The 21,392-nt window shown below is 51.5% G+C and overlaps 1 protein-coding gene across 1 annotated transcript in view; it reads right to left on the bottom strand.

The window, feature by feature from the left end:
• Positions 1–14,967: 14,967 nt before the first annotated feature.
• Positions 14,968–21,392, bottom strand: part of GYG1 (glycogenin 1) — a 10,901-nt gene continuing 4,476 nt past the window's right edge. Inside the window, exons 5-8 of the mRNA XM_010156689.1 lie at positions 19,408–19,534; positions 16,647–16,866; positions 15,958–16,008; positions 14,968–15,754 (exon numbers count right to left, since the gene is read on the bottom strand). Coding sequence (XP_010154991.1) covers positions 15,584–15,754; positions 15,958–16,008; positions 16,647–16,866; positions 19,408–19,534 — 569 coding nt within the window. The 3' untranslated portion in view covers positions 14,968–15,583. The remainder of the gene's footprint in view (positions 15,755–15,957; positions 16,009–16,646; positions 16,867–19,407; positions 19,535–21,392) is intronic.

Below are 21,392 nucleotides of genomic sequence, written 5' to 3'. Positions count from 1 at the left end.
GGGGAGCTGGGGGGGAGCCCCTCCTGGGCCGGGGGGGGCACCGGCCCTTCGTAGGGGGAATTTGTAGTGTAGCCACCCAGGGGAGGTGGAGCAGCAGATTAGCTGGACAGTTCGTTATGAAGTATTAATGACACGTGTTGGGTGAAGGGAGCCTACAAGGAGGCTGGGGGGGGGACTTTTTCCAAGGGTGTGTAGTGACAGGACAAGGCGTAACAGGTTTAAACTGAAAGTGGGGAGGTTTAGATTAGATATCAGGAAGGAATTCTTCCCGGAGAGGGTGGGGAGGCACTGGGACAGGTTCCCAGAGAAGCTGTGGATGCTCCATCCCTGGAAGTGTCCAAGGCCAGGCTGGATGAGGCTTGGAGCAACCTGGGCTGGTGGAAGGTGTCCCTGCCCATGGCAGGGGGTTGGAACTAGATGATCTTCAGGGTCCTTTCCAACCCAAACCGCTCTATGATTCTATGTCAGGAGCTTCACAAAGATGCAGGAACTGCTTGAGCATTTCAGGTTTTGTGGATACAAGCATGAAGTTATGGAGTTGGTCAGTTACAAACTGTTTTAACTCCTCTCTTGGATGAGAAAAAATGGTGTTGGGGAAATACAGGGAAATTTTGTTGTGCCAGGTGTAATTAGAGATGTAATTAAATCTGGGTAATTCTTAGTGGTGTTAGCAAAGGTAAACACCTTTGAGTAGGGAAGGGAGGGTGGAATGCACAAATACTGTAGGTTAGTCATTAAAGTTGCCAGCTCTTTATTGTAACTGGCTTAAACTAATTTATTGGAGAATAAAAAATGACAATTTTTCTCCTAATTGAACCTTTATTTGAATGTTTCCAGGTAAATCTTATCTGAATAAAGCTGTAAGACTGGGTTTGTAGGTAGCCTTATGTTAAGAGGTGGAATAGCTTGCAAGGAAGTAACAATCCTGTTATCGTTACTGAGGTCGTCGTCAAATATTTCACACTTTGCCTGTCCTCAGCGATCCTGCGGGAGGGTGCTCTCAACAAAGCCTCCGCCGAGGAGAGAGAAACTACTCCCCTTTTTCCTCTCCTGCCTCGTACTCCAGCCTCGGGTTGGAGGACTTCCCCTCCGTGGGTGATGCGTCAGGAGCGGAGGAAGATGTGGACTCAGCTGTCTTGTATGGAACCTTGCGAGGAAGTGTTGTGGGATTACGATACTACACAGGGATTGTAAGTGCACGGTGAAGTATAAAGTAGCAAAAAATGTTGTTGTCAGCTTCATAAAAAATACATTTAATTGAATTTCAAAAATTCCTTGAACTTTGGTCCAAGCACAACTTCCATTTCTTCCCCCAATGTGCTGTATTTGACATGCTTCGTGGGAAGTACTTAGTCTAAAACCTCAAGATTTAATGAAGGCAGCAAGCTTTCAGATCTGGTTCAGAATCTCTGGTTTTAAGAATCTTCTTGTATTTGCAGACGATAACGCTCCTGAAGACCTGCATGAGACGTTAGTAAGATGAAGCTGGTCCTGAGCTCTGGTTCTGACGAGGAATGCGCTGTTTGCTTGGAATCGCTGATGCTCCCTGTGATAACCTGCTGTGCGCATGTGTTCTGCAAGGCGTGTCTTTCGGAAGTCATCAGGAGCGAGCAGGTTGGTTGCTGTCTGGCTGCAGCCGATGGTCACGGCTGTCCAAAGCAGAGCACTGGTAGGCCAGAAGGTCACCATCATAAATGGTGAACAGGGTGACACAGTTACCAGCCAGGTTACAAAAGCTCTTGGCCTGAAATCAAACTGAACGGTGTTAAGGTCCAGCAGTATTTCACACACCTGGGCCTTGGTTCTCACCTCGCTGTGTCCTCAGGATAAAAATGACGGCTTCCCATGTGGCATCGTGTGCCTCCACCTGGCCGGATGCCTCTTCGCCGCTGTATGTGTGCGATGCACGTATGCACTGCTGTGCTGGAAACACCAAGCTCTGGATTGGGAGGTGACTGTTGAACGAGTTCATATCTCTTCTCCTTACCCCAGGCTGATAAACTCGCAGGGTGGAACAGCTGCTGTGCGGGAGTGCTGTCAAGATGGCCCTTCTCCAGACTCTGCGGAGTGAGCGTGTGGACAAGTGTCTTCTGATGGCTCTCTTGAAAAACAGTGTGTTGGTGTTTCTGGTGTTCCCTTCTAAGCTGGGCTTTTCCTTCTTGTCTGCCCTTTCTGTGTGCAGCCTTGTGACTTTTCCCAAGGGCAGGGAATGACCAGACAAGGGGTGATGGGTTTAAATGGAAAGAGGGAGATTGAGATGGGACATCAGGAAGGAATTCTTCCCACAGAGGGTGGGGAGGCACTGGGACAGGTTGCCCAGAGAAGCTGTGGATGCCCCATCCCTGGGAGTGTCCAAGGCCAGACTGGATGAGGCTGGGAGCACCCTGGGCTATGGAAGGTGTCCCTGCCCACGGCAGGGGGGGGGACTGGGGTGGTTTTAAGGTCCCTGCCCACCCAAACCATCCCATGATAGTGTGGTTGTGTTGCTGTCTGTGCCCAGCGCTGCTGCGCTTCCTCTCTGGAACTGTGCTGCCTCCTTTTCAGCCAACGCAGAGCTGCAGGGGCCAGGCTAAACCCAGGTGACCTTTATGGAAGGCAGCAGGTGACAATTTAGCCCCCATTTACACATAATCTGTCACCCAAACAAGACAGGTAGGAAGTGGTGTTTGTCTGGCACAGGGATTGGCCAGTTCCCTTTCCAGACACATGAGGTTCTGGTGCAGATGTCCCAGTCCAGACTTCCTGAGAATTCTGAGGGAAACTGCTGTGGAATTACTCCCTAAGGACAAAGCACGCACAGAGGTTCTTGACACGTCCACAGCAGAGTTGGTGCCGCTGCTCAGGCCTCAGGGATGTTCAGGCACGCAGAGAAACAAATTGGGTTCGGACATGATGGACCCTGTGTTACTTGGCTGTACAGTCGAGTTATTTACTGTACTTTGCCTAGGAAGGACCTTGGAATCTGCAGAACCAGGGCCTTTGTCCGGCCATGTGGTTCCGTGGATCGCTTCCGTAGTGGTGAAGTCTGAGCAGAGGGTGTAGATTCTGCTCTTCCGGCGTTGAGCTGCCGTGGGTTTGTGGAGCAGTGCGTGAGCCTTTCTTAGGTTCAACACGAGTCCTGGTTTAAGTCAATTCCCAGGGACGATTTTGCAGCTTCCAGCTAAAACAGACATCTAAATTCCAGAGTTGGGGAATTTGCTGCTTCCATGTTATGTCGATGTTGAGACGGACACAACACGCACGGAATCGTGCACCAAAGCCAAAGGCCAAAATGGACCCTTTATTGTTTATACAAGCCCGTTTCATATCTTTCTTAAGAACGTGGGTTCATACATGATTGGTTCACTCAAAGGACCAACAGTTCATGATAGGATGATCTCTTCTTTGTTCCATTCCATTCCACATTGTCGTTAAACTTCTCCTTGCGGAGGCAGTACCTTGCTCTTGTTTACTCGGCTCTTCTCGGGACTTTCCAGGCTCCTTAAGGGTACACGGTTATCTGCTCAAGGTTAATGTTAGCTTACATTCCAATCCCTCGGACCAGCCGAGGTTTCCCACAGTGTTACAGGTATTTGTCCTAGTGTTGTGTCTCAGCTGGGCAGTTCCTGTGCCCGAATGGTATCAGTGGAGCTTGGGAAAGCACTGGCCACCTGCAAACCAGAGCAAACAGCACACAGCCCATCCCCCAGAACCCCTCGGGCTCAAGCAGGACCGTTCAGGCGAGCTGCCTGTGGCTTCCGTTGTTGATACAAACAGGAGCAGTCAGCGAGGAAGGGATGTGGAGCTGCCAGCTCCAAACTGCTGAGTGGGAGGTTTGGCCTTTCGTTGTGTCAGACTTGGAGATATTTTATCTTCCTGATGTTAACCTAAAAGGATTTACTGAAATGGGACAAACGCTTCAGTAGTGAGCAGCTGGGGAGTTGCTGCCTCCCGCGCAGCCCTGCGGGGGTGGCTGCAGCCCTCTGCAGGACCCCCTGTGCGGGACCTGAATGCCAGGGTGTGTTAACTGCGGCTCTCTGACCGCGTGCCAGAAGGGCATGCTCTTTCCTCTCACTGCTGACCGCAGGGTGCTGCTGTTTGTAGCTGCTGCAGCCTGCCCTGTGCGGACAGGGCCAGCTGCACTGGGCTTCTCTTGGTTTTAATTACAGTGCTCCATTGGAGAAGGAATGCAGAGCGAAGGCAGCCTTTTGTTTAAAAAAGGGCTTTATGAGAACTGTTAGGATTTAATTTCTGGAAAACTTTGGTAGAATTCCCTCACTTTGTCTTCATTAGAGGATTTTTGGGTTGCTGCCACACAAGGGCCAGTTCACTTGTCACTGCATTTTGGAGACTTCTTTCGGCCAGGTTTGTGTCTCATAGAATCATAGAATGGTTTGGGTTGGAAGGGACCTTAAAGATCATCTAGTTCCAACTCCCCTGCCATGGGCAGGGACACCTTCCACTAGACCAGGTTGCTCGGAGCCACCTCCAGCCTGGCCTTGAAGACATCCAGGGATGGGGCATCCACAGCTTCTCTGGGCAACCTGTTCCAGTGCCTCACCACCCTCTCTGTGAAGAATTTCTTCCTGACATATAATCTAAACCTCCCTGATTTCAATTTATACCCATTACCCCTTGTCCTGTCACTACAGGCTCTTGTAAAAAGTCCTCTCCCAGCCCCCTTGTAGCCCCTTCAGATACTGGAAAGCTGCAATGAGGTCTCCTCGGAGCCTCCTCTTCTCCAGGCTGAACAAGCCCAGTTCTCGCAGCCTTTCGTCATAGCAGAGGTGCTCCAGCCCTCTGATCATCTTCGTGGCCCTCCTCTGGACTCGCTCCCAGTGGTGAATATCCTTCTGATATTGAGGGCTCCACAGCTGGACGCAGCACTCCAGGTGGGGTCTCACCAGAGCCGAGTGTCTGTCTCGGGAAGGGCGATCTCGCGTGCTCAGTACCTGGCTGTGTGCAGGCCACAGCTGCAGCCTCTTCACCTGGTGGGGGTTCCTTCCAGACCAGCAGCCTCCAGCACTGCTCTGTGTCGCGGCCTGGCTAGAGATGCCTTGGCTCTGGCCACGGGGCTCGGGGAGCCGAGTCAGCTCAGTGGAAAGGGCACAGGTTCCGCGTGTGTTGGTGTCGCTTTGCAAAGCTGTGGATTTGTGCAACGCACAGCCTTTCGCTCAGCCTGGGAGCGGTGCTGTGGAAGTGCTGCTGTACCAATTTTTAACTGCATCATCTGGGGTCTGCTCCAGAGGGAAAAGGTGTTTGGGGTTAAATTACATCCTCTTTCTGTGTCTGGTAGGGCAGAAGAGAAGGTGCCTGTGGCTGGCCTGCCAGAGCACCTTTCACCAGTGGCTGTTCTTTCCATGCAGGCTCCGAGGGACAGGGGTGGAGGGTCATTCACCCCTGTCCCTTGTGTGTAACTAAAATCTTGTCTGGAGGGATGGTTTATTTCTCTGGCGGTTTAAATAGTCTCCCCCCACAGCCCAAGCGTCAGTTACCTTTAAATCTCCAGCTGCGTATTCAAGGTATAAATATGCTCGGAAACACGACCGTTTTAGGGAGGGCTGAGTGGCCTTAACACAGAGCGTTTACGTTCCCTTCCTGCTCTTACGAAGAAACATTTTGATGACATCACAAACGGGGATTACACACCCCTGTAATCACCCCGAAAGTGCTTTGTAAAGGTGACCTTTCGTTCTCATGGTAGGTCATCTGATCGTTCTTGCGGTGGTGTGCTTTTCCGTAGCCGAGTGCCAGATGCCGCTCTGCAGGAAGGAGCTGCGAGTGGAGCACTTGGTGGAATGTCCCCTGGAAGAGGAAACCAAGTCCAGTAATGGAGAGGCGTCTGAGCAGGAGTGGATATCCAGTTCAAAGGTACATTTCTTTGTGTCTTGCCTGGCTTTCAGTGTGGCTGTGTAGAGACCCGCTGGACTTCTCAATGTGAAAACGCCGACCGTACCTCCGTATGCGTGCTGTCCCTGAAATTACTGTGTCAAAGCCTGCGCAGAGTGTCTGGCCACCACAGGAGACAGCGCACGGTAAACTCTTGTCACAGACCCGTCGTGTGGCAGGGAAACGACAGCAGGAGCAGCGCCTGCACTGGTGCTGGGCACTGGGCAGCACATGGGTGGGCATTGCTTAAACAAAACTGGGTGAGAGCTCTCACTTTGCCTTTAGTTTGTGTTTCTGAAGCCAGAGCAGTTCTGTGTCCACCAAAACGCCTTGGCACTTCATCTGCTTTTGGAAAGTAAGTCCTTCTGAAAGCTCATCTGATGACCGTCTTCTGCTCCTGAGGGCAGACTGAACGGGCCTCTCGCATTCAGTGTCCCACTTGGCAGATGAACTTGTGGGGTTTTATTCTACTGTGCAGACCTGTCTCAAGGGCTGCCAACAGGGGCTTTGCCTCGCCCTCACTGTGCATTTGCTGTCAAAAATTAAATCTCCCGGCTTGTACTGTGGCCCTTTTGTTCCGGGATTGCTTTTCTGACACACGAACCCTCTAGTTTTCATTTGTAACAAAGTTATTGTTCTTCCACAAGTTTGTTATAAATTCATCCCCTAAATTTTTCTGTGGATACCTAAGAACTGCTTGAAGATATCATGCTCTGGAGTAAATCAGGATGAACGTATTTATTCTTTTTGCCTGGAGCAGGTAGTTGTGTTCTGTAGTCTGGGGTCCTTAGCATGAGAAAACTGGCAGTGTGCTGCCTCAGATCCAATTGCTTGCCCCCGTTGTTCTCATGTCGGTCCTAAGAGTGCTTCTGGTGCGTCTACATCCTTTGCCATACCCCGCCGAGGGTCATGCACAGCTTATGGTCCCTCCCAACCCAAACCATTCCGTGCCTGAACGTTCCTGTGCCAAGCCTGTTTTGCTTCTGAGCTGTGGCCACTAGAGCACTTGCCCTTGCTCAAGCCTTGCTCCTCAGAGTTCCAGTACTCTCTTCCTTTTTTCCATATGCCCTGGAGTTAGGGGGCTTGGGGAACCCCCTTCCCCAAAGCACCATCAGTTATTGTAGTTTGTGACCATCACAAGTGCTCAGCAGCTCAGTTGCCCTTGGAAAAGGAAAGAAACGCTGCCCATGGGATGGGATTAGTGCCTTTCAAAGGTGTTAATGAACGGCGATGTCTCAGCGGGTGGGAATTGTACCAGAGCACCCGCAGGAGCAGGATCTCGCCGAGTCCGAACAAACGCAGCTGTGTTGGTTTGGTTGCAGATAGACGTGCTGATGCACGCTTTGACTCGGCTGCGAAGCGATGATCCGGCTGCCAAGTGTCTGGTTGTTTCCCAGTTCACGGCTTTCCTGTCACTGATAGAAAACCCCTTGAGGTAAGTCCAGCTGCTGCTGTTGTAATGATCGCGTGCCTTTACAGTGTCGTAGAAGGAGCTCCCCAAGGATACAATCTCCCGTTGCTTTTTAGAACGTTAGAGGAACAAATTACTTCAGTGCTTTGCGCGCCAGAATAAAGCCATGAATCTGCTTCTTGTTGGTTTTGACGTATCAGCTGTCAGTGCAGAACACGAAATACGCGTTCCAGTGCAGAGGTGGGGGTTCCATGTGTTTGTTTCCTGCTGTCACAGGAGATGGACTGTTGACTTGAGCATTTTCACATTCTCTTCAGAGAATCTGGGTTTTCCTTCACCCGTCTGGATGGGTCAATGGTGCAGAAGAGGAGAGCAGAAGTGATCCGATGTTTCCAAAGCAGCCAGGCAGGATCCCCAACTGTAATGCTTTTGTCTCTGAAAGCAGGTGGAGTTGGATTGAATCTGACAGCAGCTTCCCGGGTGTTTTTAATGGATCCTGTGAGTAATGGGGTTTTCCCAAGGATCTGGGTTAATGCCGGGCAGCTCCTGTGGTGTTTTCCGGAGAGGTAGTGGGAAAGCCCTGCTGCGAGCGCCTGGCAGTGACGAGGGCAAATGGGGCCTTTCCTCCTCCTTTGCTTCCCGGGCGGGTTTCTGTTTTAACACTAGTTTTGTGCTCTCCATTGATTTGCTGGGAATGGGAAGAATGCTGGGGCCCTGGTAACAGAGCAGAGGGAGGCCTTGGGGTGCAGCATTTGGTGTCTGTTTCTTGTTTCTTCTGATACTTTTGGAGGTCGTTTTCTGTTTGTTCTGTTGGCCTCGGGAGCGGGTGCAGTTGTGGGAGCGGGCTGGGTTTGGCAGTGTTACGGTGCCGTTGCTTCTCTAGTCAGTTTTGTCACTTTTGTGAATTTATTTATAGGGACGTTAGCCTGAGGTTACTTTTTGTGGTTGTAGGAGACCAAGAAAGGTGGTGGTACCTGAATCTAGGAACCTTTTCCCTTAATGAAAGCCCTCAGAAATGCAGAATTACTTGTAAGGAATAAAAATGACATGTATTGGTAGCCAGGTGGAGTTCTGCACGGAATTGGGCCCGTCTTGTGTCACTGTCCCAAACTGAAGTCTTTCTGTTCCCTTTCTTCCCCTCTTTACTCCTCTGTGTTCATGGCCTCATGTTTTGGCAGTTGGAAACGGACGAATTCTGCAGTTTGTGCCCTTGTTCAGGTGGAAGAGACCCACAGCAAGCCCCCACAACCCTCTCTAGTCCAAGGGCCTTTTTTAAAAAACCCAAACCAATTCTCTGAGTAAGGAAACTTGTGGCAAGGCCGAGAGTGTTGTTTTCTGTGAGGGTAGCTCGAGAGGCGCAATGCATGTGCTGTCCCACGTCAGGCAGGGGAAAGGGAATCAGGTGAGCATTGTTGGGAGAGGCACTTGCGGTATGTACTGCGCCTCACCAGCCAGACCCAAACACAGCCGCGGCCTTTGCACGCCACGGAATGGCCCCTCCTCCAGCCGCGCTCCTGCGGGGCAGCCGGCACACGCGCCGTGGCTGACTCCTCGCATCTTGATGCGGGGGCAGTTGGACCACGCAATCTCTCTTCAGAGTGGTCTGTGCCGAATGAGATCCGGTCACGCAGTAGCATTCCTTGAAGTGGATTAGCAGCAATAATGGGATGTCGGAAGCAGAAACACCTCTGGAGCCAGTGGAATACCATGTTTTCTACTCAAATCCTGTGGCTTTGCTGCAGGGCTGAACCTTGGAGCTCTGCGTTCATTCTGGGGAGGTGTTACACCACAGGGCAAGAGAGAAACACCCAACCATCACCACCTTCCTTCCCCTTTGTTGCTGGCTTGAGCGAGCATCACAAGTGCACAGAGCTTTCTCCGAGGCTCAGGCTTCTTTGCATTGTCCCACGGGGAAGGTACCCGAGGGCATGTTGCAACTCCACCGTTCCGTGCTGGACCGAGGAGAGGGGTGAGAGTAGCACACTCCTTGGTTCTCCTCAACTGCAGCAAACATGGAATGGGCTACGCTTGTGCATGTTTGGGCTAGGTCTCCCCTCAAGACATGGCCTTGCTGGTTGCGGCAGGCGAGTACCGCGTGGTCACCGTGTATCGCCTGCCAGGAGCAGGCAGGTGTCGCGTTGCTCGCTGCCTCAGCGTGGGGAAATGGGGCGTGCTTGCTTCAGCTTTTATCTTGCAGCCTTAAGTCTCTCTGGGTATCAGTGGGGCTTAGAACCTAAGCAGAACGGTTTGTGCCAGCCTAGTGCTGGTTCTCCCCCCATGTAGAAAGGCGTCATTAAGAAGTGTTCCCAGGCCACTTCAGCATGGGGTGACATGCAGGGTGGGTGTGTGGCAAGAGACCTGCTCATCGCAGCCAGCGCGGTGCCATCTGGGGCAGATTCAAATGTTCTGTGAGCAGGAGCAGTACTGCACCTTCCGATGGAAGGAATGTGCTGGAGGGGTGCGTAGCACGGACTTGGCATTTCACAGACCTTTGTATTCCGTGTGACATCCGAAGAGTAAGTAGGAACAGCTCCGTGACGGTGTGCTGCTTGTCGTGACTTGAACGTATGCAGCGGCTTTCTCAGCAGTCGGGGCTTGGTCTGCTGAGAAATGACTGCCTGTGTCCGGGCTGTTTTGAGTCTGCTGGCGAGTTCCGAGGCAGCCAGTATGTGCAGTGTTTCTTCCAGAGCTGAACGGTTTCGATGGTTTCGATGTCTCCTGACGAGCATAGTGTTGAGAGGGCTTGTGTGAAGTTCCTGCTCGTTGTGACTATGACCCAGAGTTCCCAAAGCTCGCTTCGTAGTGGGTACCCAGGCACAGGCTTCAGTTGGGGAGATGAGCTGCAAGTGCTGCTTACTCGAGAGCCGTTGGTACAGGAACTTCCCTGTAACCCCGCGTGCAGCTTAACCTCCCTCCACAATGCATGGCACTTGACATGGTCATTGCTGCCCACAGGCTTGGAATCCCGCCGCGGAGGAGCAGTGTTTCGACAGGTGTCACTGGCTGGGGCAGGAGCACGACGTCGTGATTACAAAGGTGAGTCGAGCGACAACCTGCCTGAGCAGTTGCTCCTGGTCACAAAGAAATGAATGATTTCCCAAAAAGCTTTACTAGATTTTAACAAGACTTAAACCCACAACTCGCCCTAAACTGAACTTGCGGAGTTGTCTAAAGCGTGGGCTTTGGATTGTAAGATCTATGAGCTGCAACCCGCTTCCCATGAGAGTCGGCATCGGAGTGGGCCAGCCCTGGGAGCCGCCTGAGGGACCGGGGTGTCACTGCTGCTTGGCGTCTGGCAGCCACACGGACGCTGCGCTTGGTGCCGGCAGCGCCTGTAGCTGCGGGAGCGGGTGGCTGGTCTCATTAGTGCCCCATCACTAACGAAACTGAAGACAGATTCTCTTCTACGTTGCAAAGAAGAGAGAGATTCTTCCAATAACCTTTGAAGGGAGAAAAAGGCAAAAGAATTAAAATGCCAAATTTTTCCTCCAGCTGCTTTATCCCCCTCCCTCCTCCAGTGAGGAGATAACATAGCTGCGCTTTAGGTGCTCTGCTTGGGGAGTTTTGTTTTCCCAGAGTACCTAAACCTCTTCTCCTAAACCTGTAATTTAAAAAATTCCCTTCATTTCAGTGAGACTTTTTCTGTATTTCAGTTCATTGTGAAGGATTCTGTGGAAGAAAACATGCTGAAAATTCAGACCAAGAAGAGGGAACTGGCAGCAGGAGCTTTTGCTGCCAAAAAGCCATCAGCAAGCGAAGTAAAACAGACCAAAATCAATGAAATTAAGACTCTAATGGATTTATAGCTTGAAACTGTGGTCTTCCGAGAAAACACTAGTAAACACTTCAGTAAATACTGCTCTTCCAGTTACTTGTCTTAGGCTAAATTGTCATTTTGTTTGTGTTTTGGTCAAAACACAAACACTTCAAATAAATGACAAAAATGGGTTTGCTCCTAAATGTGAATTTGGAAGTTCACAAACTCTTTTGCTCTCCCAAAATCTTCCCAGTGTTCGCTTCTTCAGAGCGTTGCTTAGCACATACCACTCACAAGAACCCAAAAATCCCCCAGAGCAGCAGCGTGCACCCAGGCGGTGCAGCCTGCGAGGACGTCAGCCCCGCTCGGAGCGACGGGGTGGAAGAGAGACGTGTGTGCCTGGTGCTCTTCAGGCTAAACCCCTGGGAAATGAAGCTGCTTCCTGCTAGCCCAGCAGACCTGGACTGTGTCGGAACAGGCGGTCATTGGTCAGCTGACGGGTTCTTCCTGCTGCAGCCTCTGGTCCTTTTGACTCAAACTTTAGTTTTTTGACTCAAACTTTAGCTTTTTTTTTTTTTTTAACTGTTCCTTGATAATCCCCGGGTGCAGCAGGAGCTTCCCCTGTTGGTGGTGCCCCAGGAGCTAGTGAAGGTGAAGGACCTGGATTTGTAAAACGTTTTCTTTTAATATTTCACTTCCTTTAAACAGAATTCCACCGACTCGGGTAAAAGTGAAGGGTTGGTGGTTGGGATAAAACGCTACAGTCGGGCCTGCACCGCTAACGTGCTGCTTGCCTCCCGCTGGTGCGGGGAACGCGATGGCTCTGCTGCCCGCTGAGCTGCCCACTCACCAGGGAGCCCGTTGGCCCTTGCAGCACACTGGCTGGATCCTTTCAACAGCGGCAGCTCTCCCATGCCCGTTCACCCCACCGAGCGCTGTCTGGGTCCAGCAGAGCTCTCGGGAGTGCCAAGTTCCACGCGTCTTGACTTGGAGGCAGCGTTGGGAACCCCTGTTCCCGCACTGTGGAGTTTGAAATAGCCCTGAGGAATCTCGGCTGAATATGAGCTGAGTGCTCCCATCTTCCCTCTTTCCGTCTGAGCCTGGGCTGTTCCAGGCTTTCTTGACACCGTGCTGCCTCCCTGCAGCACACTTCGGCCTGGAGGCAGGAACGGCTGTTCACATTCTATGTTTAGATTCAGGAAGTGTGTTTGGCAGCAGAGAGGTGGAATCGGATAGCTTCTAATGCCTGTCAACTCTCCCTATGCCTTAGACACCAGGCAGCTGATTCCGAGGTGAATTGCAAACGTACGGAATCAAAAAGGACTGACAAATCAAGGGAAGATGCCTGGTGCTTGGAGAAGGAGCCAGTGGAAGGAGAGAATGGAATTTGGGATGTGTAACCCAACGAGTTGCTGCAGTTTCTGGGGAGCTAGCATCTTCATTATGGAGAAAAACCTGGTTCAAGTCCGAAGAATTGAAGAGGTGAGTGGCGGAAGACGCGTGGACCCCAGGAATTGGTTGCCGCTGGGAAGCTGACACCAAGAAAACAGCTGCACCCGTTGGTCTGTTGTGCAGCGTTTTCTGTAAGTTAAACTTGGGTGTTTTGTGGTTCAGATTCTGAGGTTTCATCTGGAGAAGCAATTTGTGGTTATGAATGAGATCTGGCTTTGTGTCGTTCTTCCCCAGTGAAAGGTTGTGAGGAAGAGCTACGTTTCAGGGGCCAGTCCAGCTGCATCGTTATGTGCGTTAAATTGGGCTGACGCTTGCAGGGCTGTGTTATTACCCTTGTGAAAACTGTCACTGGTACTGCTTTTCCTCTGCTCGATGGCTTCCCTGTTCTAAAGCCAGTGGAGTTGTATGAAGATGTACGGGCAGTCAGGGTCTCTCCCAGGGAAGTTGTTTCTGTACCTGAGGCAGGGGAAGGTCAGAGCTGAGGGCAGGACAGCCCTGCCTGACCCGGCGGAGCTGTTTAGTGACTCGGGTGGTGAAACCCACAGTGGTGAGTTGTCAGGAGCTGTAAGTAGTCTGGCTACTGGCCTGCTCTTTCTTGGAGCTGTGGGCTGTTCCGTGGCGCACACTAGACATGAGCGTTTGGAGTTAGGAACCGAACGCTTTAGTTCCAAAGACTGAGCTGTTAGTCCATCCTGCTGGGCTTTTCCTACCCCGACAAAACATGCCAAGGGGGAAAAAAAAGGCTCCTAAACTCTCAGGAGTTGCTCTGAGCTGTCACTACCCTAGAGCATGTGCCTTAAAGGCACATGGAGTAGCGATTGAAGCACGGCTGTGGTTCTTCTGAACAACACTGTTTTGACTACAGTGCTTCTACTCAAGTTATGGCTGTGAGTACCTTCATCACTGCCACCTGCTCGGAACTGCATCGAGTGCTGCTACTACAGGGGACAAAGGGAATCTCTCTGTACATGCTGCCTGCAGCAGGTGGGGAGGAGATAGCGGCAGATAATGGCATAAAGGTTTCTATTGAAAAGATGCTGCAGCTCGGCACAGATGCTGTACCTTTCACTTCCCTGAGGCTGTGGGTGAACGCTTGACCATAGTGGGAGTCACACAGGCTGGGACAGGATAGTTGTCAAGGTTTTCTTTCTTTGCTGCCTCTGTTAACCCCAAACATGCAGGTTTTCATCTTCTTCACCACCTCTCCTCACTGTATCGCGTGAATGTAACAAAACTGACACGCTAAACTCCATTTTCAGGTTGGTGCTGTCTTATGCTTTTATACGTTCAGTTCCTTCAAACTAAGCTTAAAAACCCGGGCAGAGCCAGTTCTCCCTAGCACGGGTACAGATGAGGACAAGTAGCTGAGCCGGCTCAGCTGCCTTTGCCAAGAAAGCCCTGTACAGTTTCCCAGAGCATGTTGTGAGCCCGTGTGGTTACCACTGCAGCCTGTAACTAGGAATCCCTCCTGCCTCCACAGCCCCGCACTGGTATCCTAAAACCCAGCACAGCAAGAGAAAAACTTGCCCTTGCTGCACGGCAAGGGCAGCCACAGCCCAGTTCAGTGCTACACGCCTTGGAGTAGCTGCGTACTACTCTGGGCCGGACCCCACCTTCAGTATTTCTGCTAACTGGTGACTAAGTAATCTTACAGCAATTAAGCAGTGAAACCAAACTAACTCACACCCAGATTCCATCATCTGCTTCACCAGCAAACGGTGGAGCTTGGTGAAGGTTTTTCTCTCTAGGCTGAAAGTTGAGCTCCCTCGCAGCTTCCTGCAGAATCCTCCTTTACTAGGAAATAACACATCAGTCGTTCTTGGTGTTTCTGGGCCAGTACAAAGTGCAGTGTTCGGCCTTCGACAGTCAAGTGATTTGTTTCTGTTTAGGCTTTTGCCTAAAGGCTGGATCCCAAACTCAGTGCAGGTAACAGCCCCTCCCCGTTTGTCCCCACATGCCCCCCGTACTGTGGTCCCAGCACTTCACTTTTCCATGTGTCTCAGAACAACCTGGAGCCTCTGTGGGGGCAAAAAAGCACTGGCTTCCATAGTCTGCACACGTGGAAAGGGTAGATGCGCCTACTTCAGCACCTGTTTAGTCGTTCTTTGCAAAAATAGCATCGCCATTGTGCTTAAAAATAAGGTCAGAATGTACAGGGCACGCGGCAGGGACGAGGCTTCAGCCATCGAGAGAAGGATGCCCACTTCCCAGGCCCTGTGGTTCTTGTGTGAGTACTTTGAGTGGGTACATCCTCTACTGCCCTGTTCTGGCCAAGGGCAGTCGGGAAGGGGACTGGCGCAAACAGCTCCCTGGCAGGTGACCACACGCCCTGTAGGTAACTACAGACCTGAAGAGCTGGGCAGTTGGTGGCGAGGGCTGGAATAGCACTACCAAGGCTCAGGGGTTATACCGCTTTAATGGTTTAGTCAGATGCTTCAGAGCTCCCTCTTTTGGTTCGGGAGGGTAGGGAAGCCAGAAATGCATGACCACTTTTTATTTTTGTATCAAGTGCAACATTGCAAGTAACAGATACAACTCGGTTTACTAGTGCTGTAGTACACAGAGCTGAGAGCTGATTCTGCCATGCTGCAGGCACTGTGCGTAAGAACCTGGTCAAAACCTCAGTGCAATTGGGACTGGAAGAGCAAAGCAGTGCTACTGCCGTTCATCTGTCTGTATCCCACGTCCTGAACATGTGGATGGGAAAGCAGACCGGCTACCACTAGTGTATGAGCAACCCCATGAATTAGATTTTACATCTAAAACAGCAAGCAAAGGAAACAATGCTAATCGCCTTAACGCGGTGGGGTAGCAAACCCAGCTTCAAGGAGGATGTTGAGCCAATTGATCACAACAGAAGAAAACTTAAGCTGAAAACACCTGGTTTTATCTAGTAGGGAGAACTGGAAATTGGGCAGTTACAGGTGGCCCAAAGGAATTCTGCTTCCTAGCTTTTGTTTAGTCTTCATGTGTAGCACTGCAGAGGCCTTCAGCCAAGGTTTCACCAAGCTATTACCAAGTGTAACTGACCACCACCTACACCTTCCTAGCTGTTAGTTCTGAAAAAGTCCTTGCATCACCACCGACAGGCGTTTCTACTGCAGGTAGGTATCCAGCTTCTTCTTGATGTTGTCAAAGGAATCCACTCCCATATAGTCAGCTTGTCCCTGTTCCCACCGTTCCTTGCGTTCTTCTGAGGACACAGTTGGCAATACTGGTGACGGTGCCGATACTGATACGTGGGACACTGCCTCTGTAACCTCTGCCTAAAAGGAAAGGAGCGTAAACAAAGGGAACCACTTGGCATAGCGAAAGTGAGCAACAGGCCAGAGAGAAGGGACAAGGCGGCGGAGTTCTCATGCACAGCAGCAAGCACGGCCGACGGATGGGGACGGTGCAGCTTTCCTAGCAAACCACAAAGCAGTCACGGAAGTTGGCAGGGAGAAAGAAAAGTGGAAGTTCTTCGTACCTCTCTACAGAAGCCACAAGAGAAAGCCAGAGTATAGACCAAGGCCGAGAGCTGCAAACAGTGCGTTAGAAAGGGGTGAGATTAGCAAGGGAGAGCACGTCTTGAGAGATCAGTAACTTTGCTCTGAGAGAGGCTGCGAACTTAAACTGGCCCCAGTACTGAGCTAGGACTGGGACGGCTGGGGGCTGCTAAGCCTGCAAACAAGGGGCTGAGTGAGAAGCATTTGGCTTTGGCAATTATTGGGGTTCACCACTGCCCATCTGTCTCCGCTCCCCAGCTACCTTAAGCTTACCTAGATTCATTCACCACGCGAGGTCTGGGTGTACCCACCGTATGCTGAACGGGGGTGGTGCTGCTTGAGAACCGCAGGGGCTGCAGCATGTTTAGGGTTCGGGCCCTTCTCTGTACGTATTCCAGAACCTCCTACGGGGTGGTGTCTGCCGCACCAGCAGCTGCTTACGTAGCTTGGTTCAGGCCAGCAGGCAGCTACGTGACAGGCCACTGCAGCATGCGTCTCTTCTGCAGCACTGGGTATTCCAAGCTTCAAAGGCCACCACCAAGAAACCCTGCACTCCACAAACTGACCCGCACCCGTGCCGTGAGCTGGGCCGAGGGGCAGGAGATCGCTGGGATGGTGAAGGATCTCTCAGCCACTGGGCTACTTGCCACAGGAATATTAATGGACGTACCATGCTTACACCCGTGGTAGTTTCTTTAACAATGCCGTGCTGCTCTAGCAGAGGCACAACGTTGGCTGTGTAGGTATCCCACCACATGTTGAGGAATTCAGGATGAACTATTTTAGGGTCGTCCACGTTGCCCTTCACGCTTTTCGTTCTGGAGTCATACGTATAGTTCCACGGCTTTGTGCTTCCTAGGAAATGCACCACTTTGGTATTTGCACCAAACCTGTTGGACAGAAACAGTTAGGACCCACGGTTTGTGCAGGTGGCTAGAAAACAAGAGCTCTGACTGGCAGCCAGGTTCTTTTAACCTGCCATTTCTGTAGGTGCCCACAAAACAGAAACAGGAATGTATTTAGGATGCTAAACACTACGTTGTCAAACTGCCAACGCCTACAGGGACTGAAAGCATCACTGTACAGCGAGAAAATGCCAACAGCATTCTACGTTATGCTAGTCAGAATACAGCCAAAACCTAATGGTCTGGGCAACGTAAATACTTACAGCCAACTCAAGTCCTTGGATAGTGATGTCCATAGCTCAGGAGAGCCGTCCCCAGCAGCCGCTGCAATCGGAACTGGGTTTAAAAGTGAAAAAGATTCTACTCCAGAGTCAGTGATCCAGGCAGTAGGCATTACACGCATTGCAGGTCCTGGTGCAGCAGGGTCTGACTAGCCAAGCAGCCCCTTCTCTAAACAACCGTCGTTTAGCCGTTGGGGGGGGTTTAACTCTTTTCAGTATGAACCTCTAGCTTTGTCCCGAACGGTACCAGGATGTTCTTCTGCATTAAAAAGGAGCTGTGCCCCTTTTGAAGCGGGTACCGCCAGGAGCCAGCAGCCAGCATCCCTTCATTCACTGGGCTCCCACTCGGGCTCAGCTTGAGTCAGCCTGCCAACAAGCAATACCAGTCTCCAGGGACCACGACTGTCTCGCCTGGTTCAGCTCACATGGCCCTGGGCTTTCTTCTCAGCGCGATCAAAACGGGTCATACTGCCAGGCTAGCTTGCCTCATGCCATTCAGCACACACCGGTCCCTCAAGGATTTCCCTTCCCACTCCCTGTGGCAGGATGTGGCAGGATCTGGCAGGAGAGGATGACCGTTTGTTGGCTGTCACAGTGCTACACAGCCTGGCTGTCTCCAGCTGCTGCTGTTCAGGGGAAGCGTCTCTGGGTACAAGTCAGGGCTGTTGAGGTTAGAGGATGCCCACAAGTGTTGCTATATGCTCGTTCCAGAATCTGACCTGTGTCCTGTCTGCAGCACACCAGTACAACAACCACAGACACCAACCTGATGTTTTCAGGATCTGCTTCCTAGCTCTGCCGTGCTTTCTTTGGCCACGTAAGCTCAGCTGTTAGGAAGCTTTATGTCCACACTGGCCTCAGCAACTAATCCATCTTTCCCCATCTCCCAGAAAAGTCCTTCATCAATGCTTTGAAGTTAGAGAGCGTTTCTCATGAACTGGCAGTTTCCTTTTGCAAAAGGATTACTGAGAGGGCTGTGAAATCCAGCCTTGCCACAGAGCTGCGGAGCACTTGGCTACTGCTGGCAGCAGGGTTATATTTCATGTTACTCCAACTGCGGATTCTCGGCTGTAGCTGCTGCTCTAGCCCAGGCCCAACAGCTCAACTACGGAGCAGGGCCCTCTACGGCAAAGGGCTGCACGTCCAGCATTCCACTTCTGAAGGGCTGCTGAGTTCAGTTCAATGGAATTTTGTCAGGAGCCCCAGATCCAATGAGTCTTTTGTGGCAACAAGGTCATTTGTACATGCAGGCCACGTGACTAACAGCAGCCGTGGGAAGAGGACGAGCTCCACAATAGACGGTGGTTGACCGAACGCTCCCGGCCACGCAGTCGCTCTTAGCCCTGTGGGGGTCTCTGTAAGTAAGCGTTCCGCTTTTAGCACGGCAGCACTGCGCTGGCATTCTGTCACAAGACACTTCGCTTGGGCCAGCGAAAGCCCTGCTCACGCAGCTGCTGCCTCAGACACTCGTACCCTGACGGCATTCAGATACAAGCAGGGTTTTATGCAGTTGGCACTGTCCTCCCTCCCCCCCAACGCCTGCAGCTCGTGTATAACTTTTCAGCTTCCCATCCCTCTCCTGCCCCTCCTGTGTGTATTCAGTGACCCCAGCACTGACATGGTTCAGTCTGGGCCTGCTGGCTGGCAGGGGCCAGCTCCACATGCCCTGGGTGGCTATGCTCTCCATTTCATCTCACCGTCACCTACGGAACTGGCTGGCACCTGGAGAGGCTGTGGGGAAGAGTTCTACCTTCACATAGGTCTTGGTCACCCTGTTTACCCCAATGGTACAGGTGGATTAGGCTGTTACGTACCCCAAGCAATGGGGGTGGGGAAGAGGCGGGTTCTCTAGGTGGGAACAGTATCACCAGGGACAAGCTGAAGGTCAGCCCAAGCCAATTCAGGGGCTACTGCCTTCATTGAGAGCCACAACAGGCAGCATCCCCCACTGGAGTAGTGGCTCGTCCTTTCACAAGTGACCTGTCATACACAGGATCTAAACCAAGGTCGGTTACCACCAGGGATGAGTGATTTCAGCCCCAGCTTTCCTTCTGCATTTATCATGAGATGATTCATTTCATGAGTACTTCAACTTTTTATTCTTAGAGAGGAAACTCTTCTTCCTTCTCCCAGTAGCGGTCTCCCTTTAGAAAACCAGGTAAGCTCACACGCTGCCTGTTCGCTCTACAACAAAGTACTTCACATACACTTTGCAAGGTCTGTCTGCTCACAATTTCGAACTTACGCTTTAAATGCTGGAAGGTAGGAATATACAGAAGTGCTGCTCAAATTATAAATAAAGGGTAGATGTTTGCTCATGTCTGTTGTTGCCCAGCTGCTGAAGAAGGTGTTTAATAACCCCTGATCTGCACCTGAAAGAGAAAGCATTAATATAGGCTACAAGCATCAGACGGCTGGTTTAGGACCTTTTCCAGTCACTCCACTGATTAAGCGTCAGTAACACAGTTGGCACGTGCAGGAGTTTGGCACAGAGCACTAGCGTTGAGTTGCTGGAGCCTGTAAGCCTTGCAGCCTGGAAAATGCACAAAATGCAAAGGATGAGGCTGGTATGTCTGGGGTTAGTTTTGCTCAGAGATAGCAAGCTGCTCTCAAACACCGCCATTCGCTTTCTTTTAGGGCTTTAAGTTCAAGCTGTGTAAGGCAGCACAAACCAGGACCTGACAACTGAGTGTAGCTCAGCTCCGGGAAAGCTGGAGCTCAGATCAAGTGCCAGCAATCAAGTTCTAATCATTTTCACTGACAGACATGGAAACAACATCTCAGCTGTTGCCAGGGTTACGGCATCAGCCGTCTCCTAGCCCTGCAGCCCTGGTGCAGCTACCTGCACTGTGACTGGAAAAGGAAAGCATCTCTGGTCTCAGCAAGAGCTCTACTAGAGCCTCCTCAGATCCCTCCACAGTTCCTGGTTCTGCCCCAAATCGCTGTCGATTAACCCCGAAGTGAGGGCAACAGCCTAACCTCCAGCCAGACCTACAATGTTAGGGTCACCTCTCAGTTTGTGAGTAGGGGTCATGACAAGGTCGGAGGAGCCTGGAGTTACTTGGTACGTGAGCAGTAGGGCAGCTAAAAACCCAACCTCTGGCCCAAAGCAGCCTGGTTCGTGAGCGGCTGCTGAGCAGTAGACACTACTTATACCCATTCACTCTTCAGCGCAGCAGATGTACTTATCTGGAAGTGCTCACAGTTCCTCTCAAGAGGGAGGTCGAAGGGAGTCCCTCAACTTCCATTTCCTGCCTTCCTGCCTGTAAGTGTGCTCCCAAGGCACTGTTGCCCGACAGCTAAATGGGTTGCTTCAAAAAAGAGTTTTATGTGACTGTCCTTTTGTGAAGCGCCCAGCTTCAGTGCTGACTCAGGAGAGGGGTTTTTACTGGCCTGTGGTTACATTTAGGGCAGTGCTGAGGTTTACACCCTCACTGACATTCGGGCAGAACTGGCCTTTTGCACCTGCACCCGACACCAGGCATGCAGACAGTGCTCTGACCGGAGGCCGAGCATCCCATTCCAGCTGTCAGCGCACGCGGGATGTGGAGAGGAACTGCCTGGAGACAGTGCAGTCGCTTCAAGCCTCTCAGCCCGTAACAGAAAGAGAACACTTGGGAAGAAGTTGTGCCCATCACAGACAGCCCAGGCACCCAGCCCCATCCTTGAGCCGTGGTTCACGCTAACCTGGTGCTGTGGTGGGAATGCACACGTTGACATCAAGAGTGTCTGGAAGAGAAGCCTCTCGGCTCAGAGAGCTCCTAAGCGCAGGGGCAGGAACAACGTATTTAACTTCTTCTCCAGGACGTGCTCCTGCACAGCTGCTTTTACATACTCTGCTGTTTTCAGACCATGCGGCTGTGCCAAAGCAGCCACTGCCAGCAGCGTTCTGTGGCTCAGGTCAGACAGCGGCACAGCTGCTGCACAAACCAGTCCTCCAGCGTCAGGGGAAGGAATCAAGCAGTAGGTACAGTAGCTACCTATCTGAAACGCAGCCTGATGTGGGCTTAACATCTTGCTGCATTACAGCTTTGTACGTGAAAGCAGCCGTTTCACACCCCACACTGGAGAGCCAGGGGATTGTTGAAGCCACAGCAACAATCTGAAGGTATCAGTGCTACCAGATTTCTCTTAAAACCACTTTTTTTCCCCTTCCGCTACTTTGAGATATTATCTAGAATTCTGCATGACACATCCCTTCTCACCTGGAAAGGTGGCGGTCGAACAGAC

This window comes from Eurypyga helias, unplaced genomic scaffold (genome assembly GCF_000690775.1).
Source record: "Eurypyga helias isolate BGI_N326 unplaced genomic scaffold, ASM69077v1 scaffold22268, whole genome shotgun sequence".
NCBI classification, from domain to species: Eukaryota; Metazoa; Chordata; class Aves; order Eurypygiformes; family Eurypygidae; genus Eurypyga; species Eurypyga helias.
Note: the sequence above shows the minus strand (reverse complement) of the source record. Positions and strands in the feature narration are given on the sequence as shown.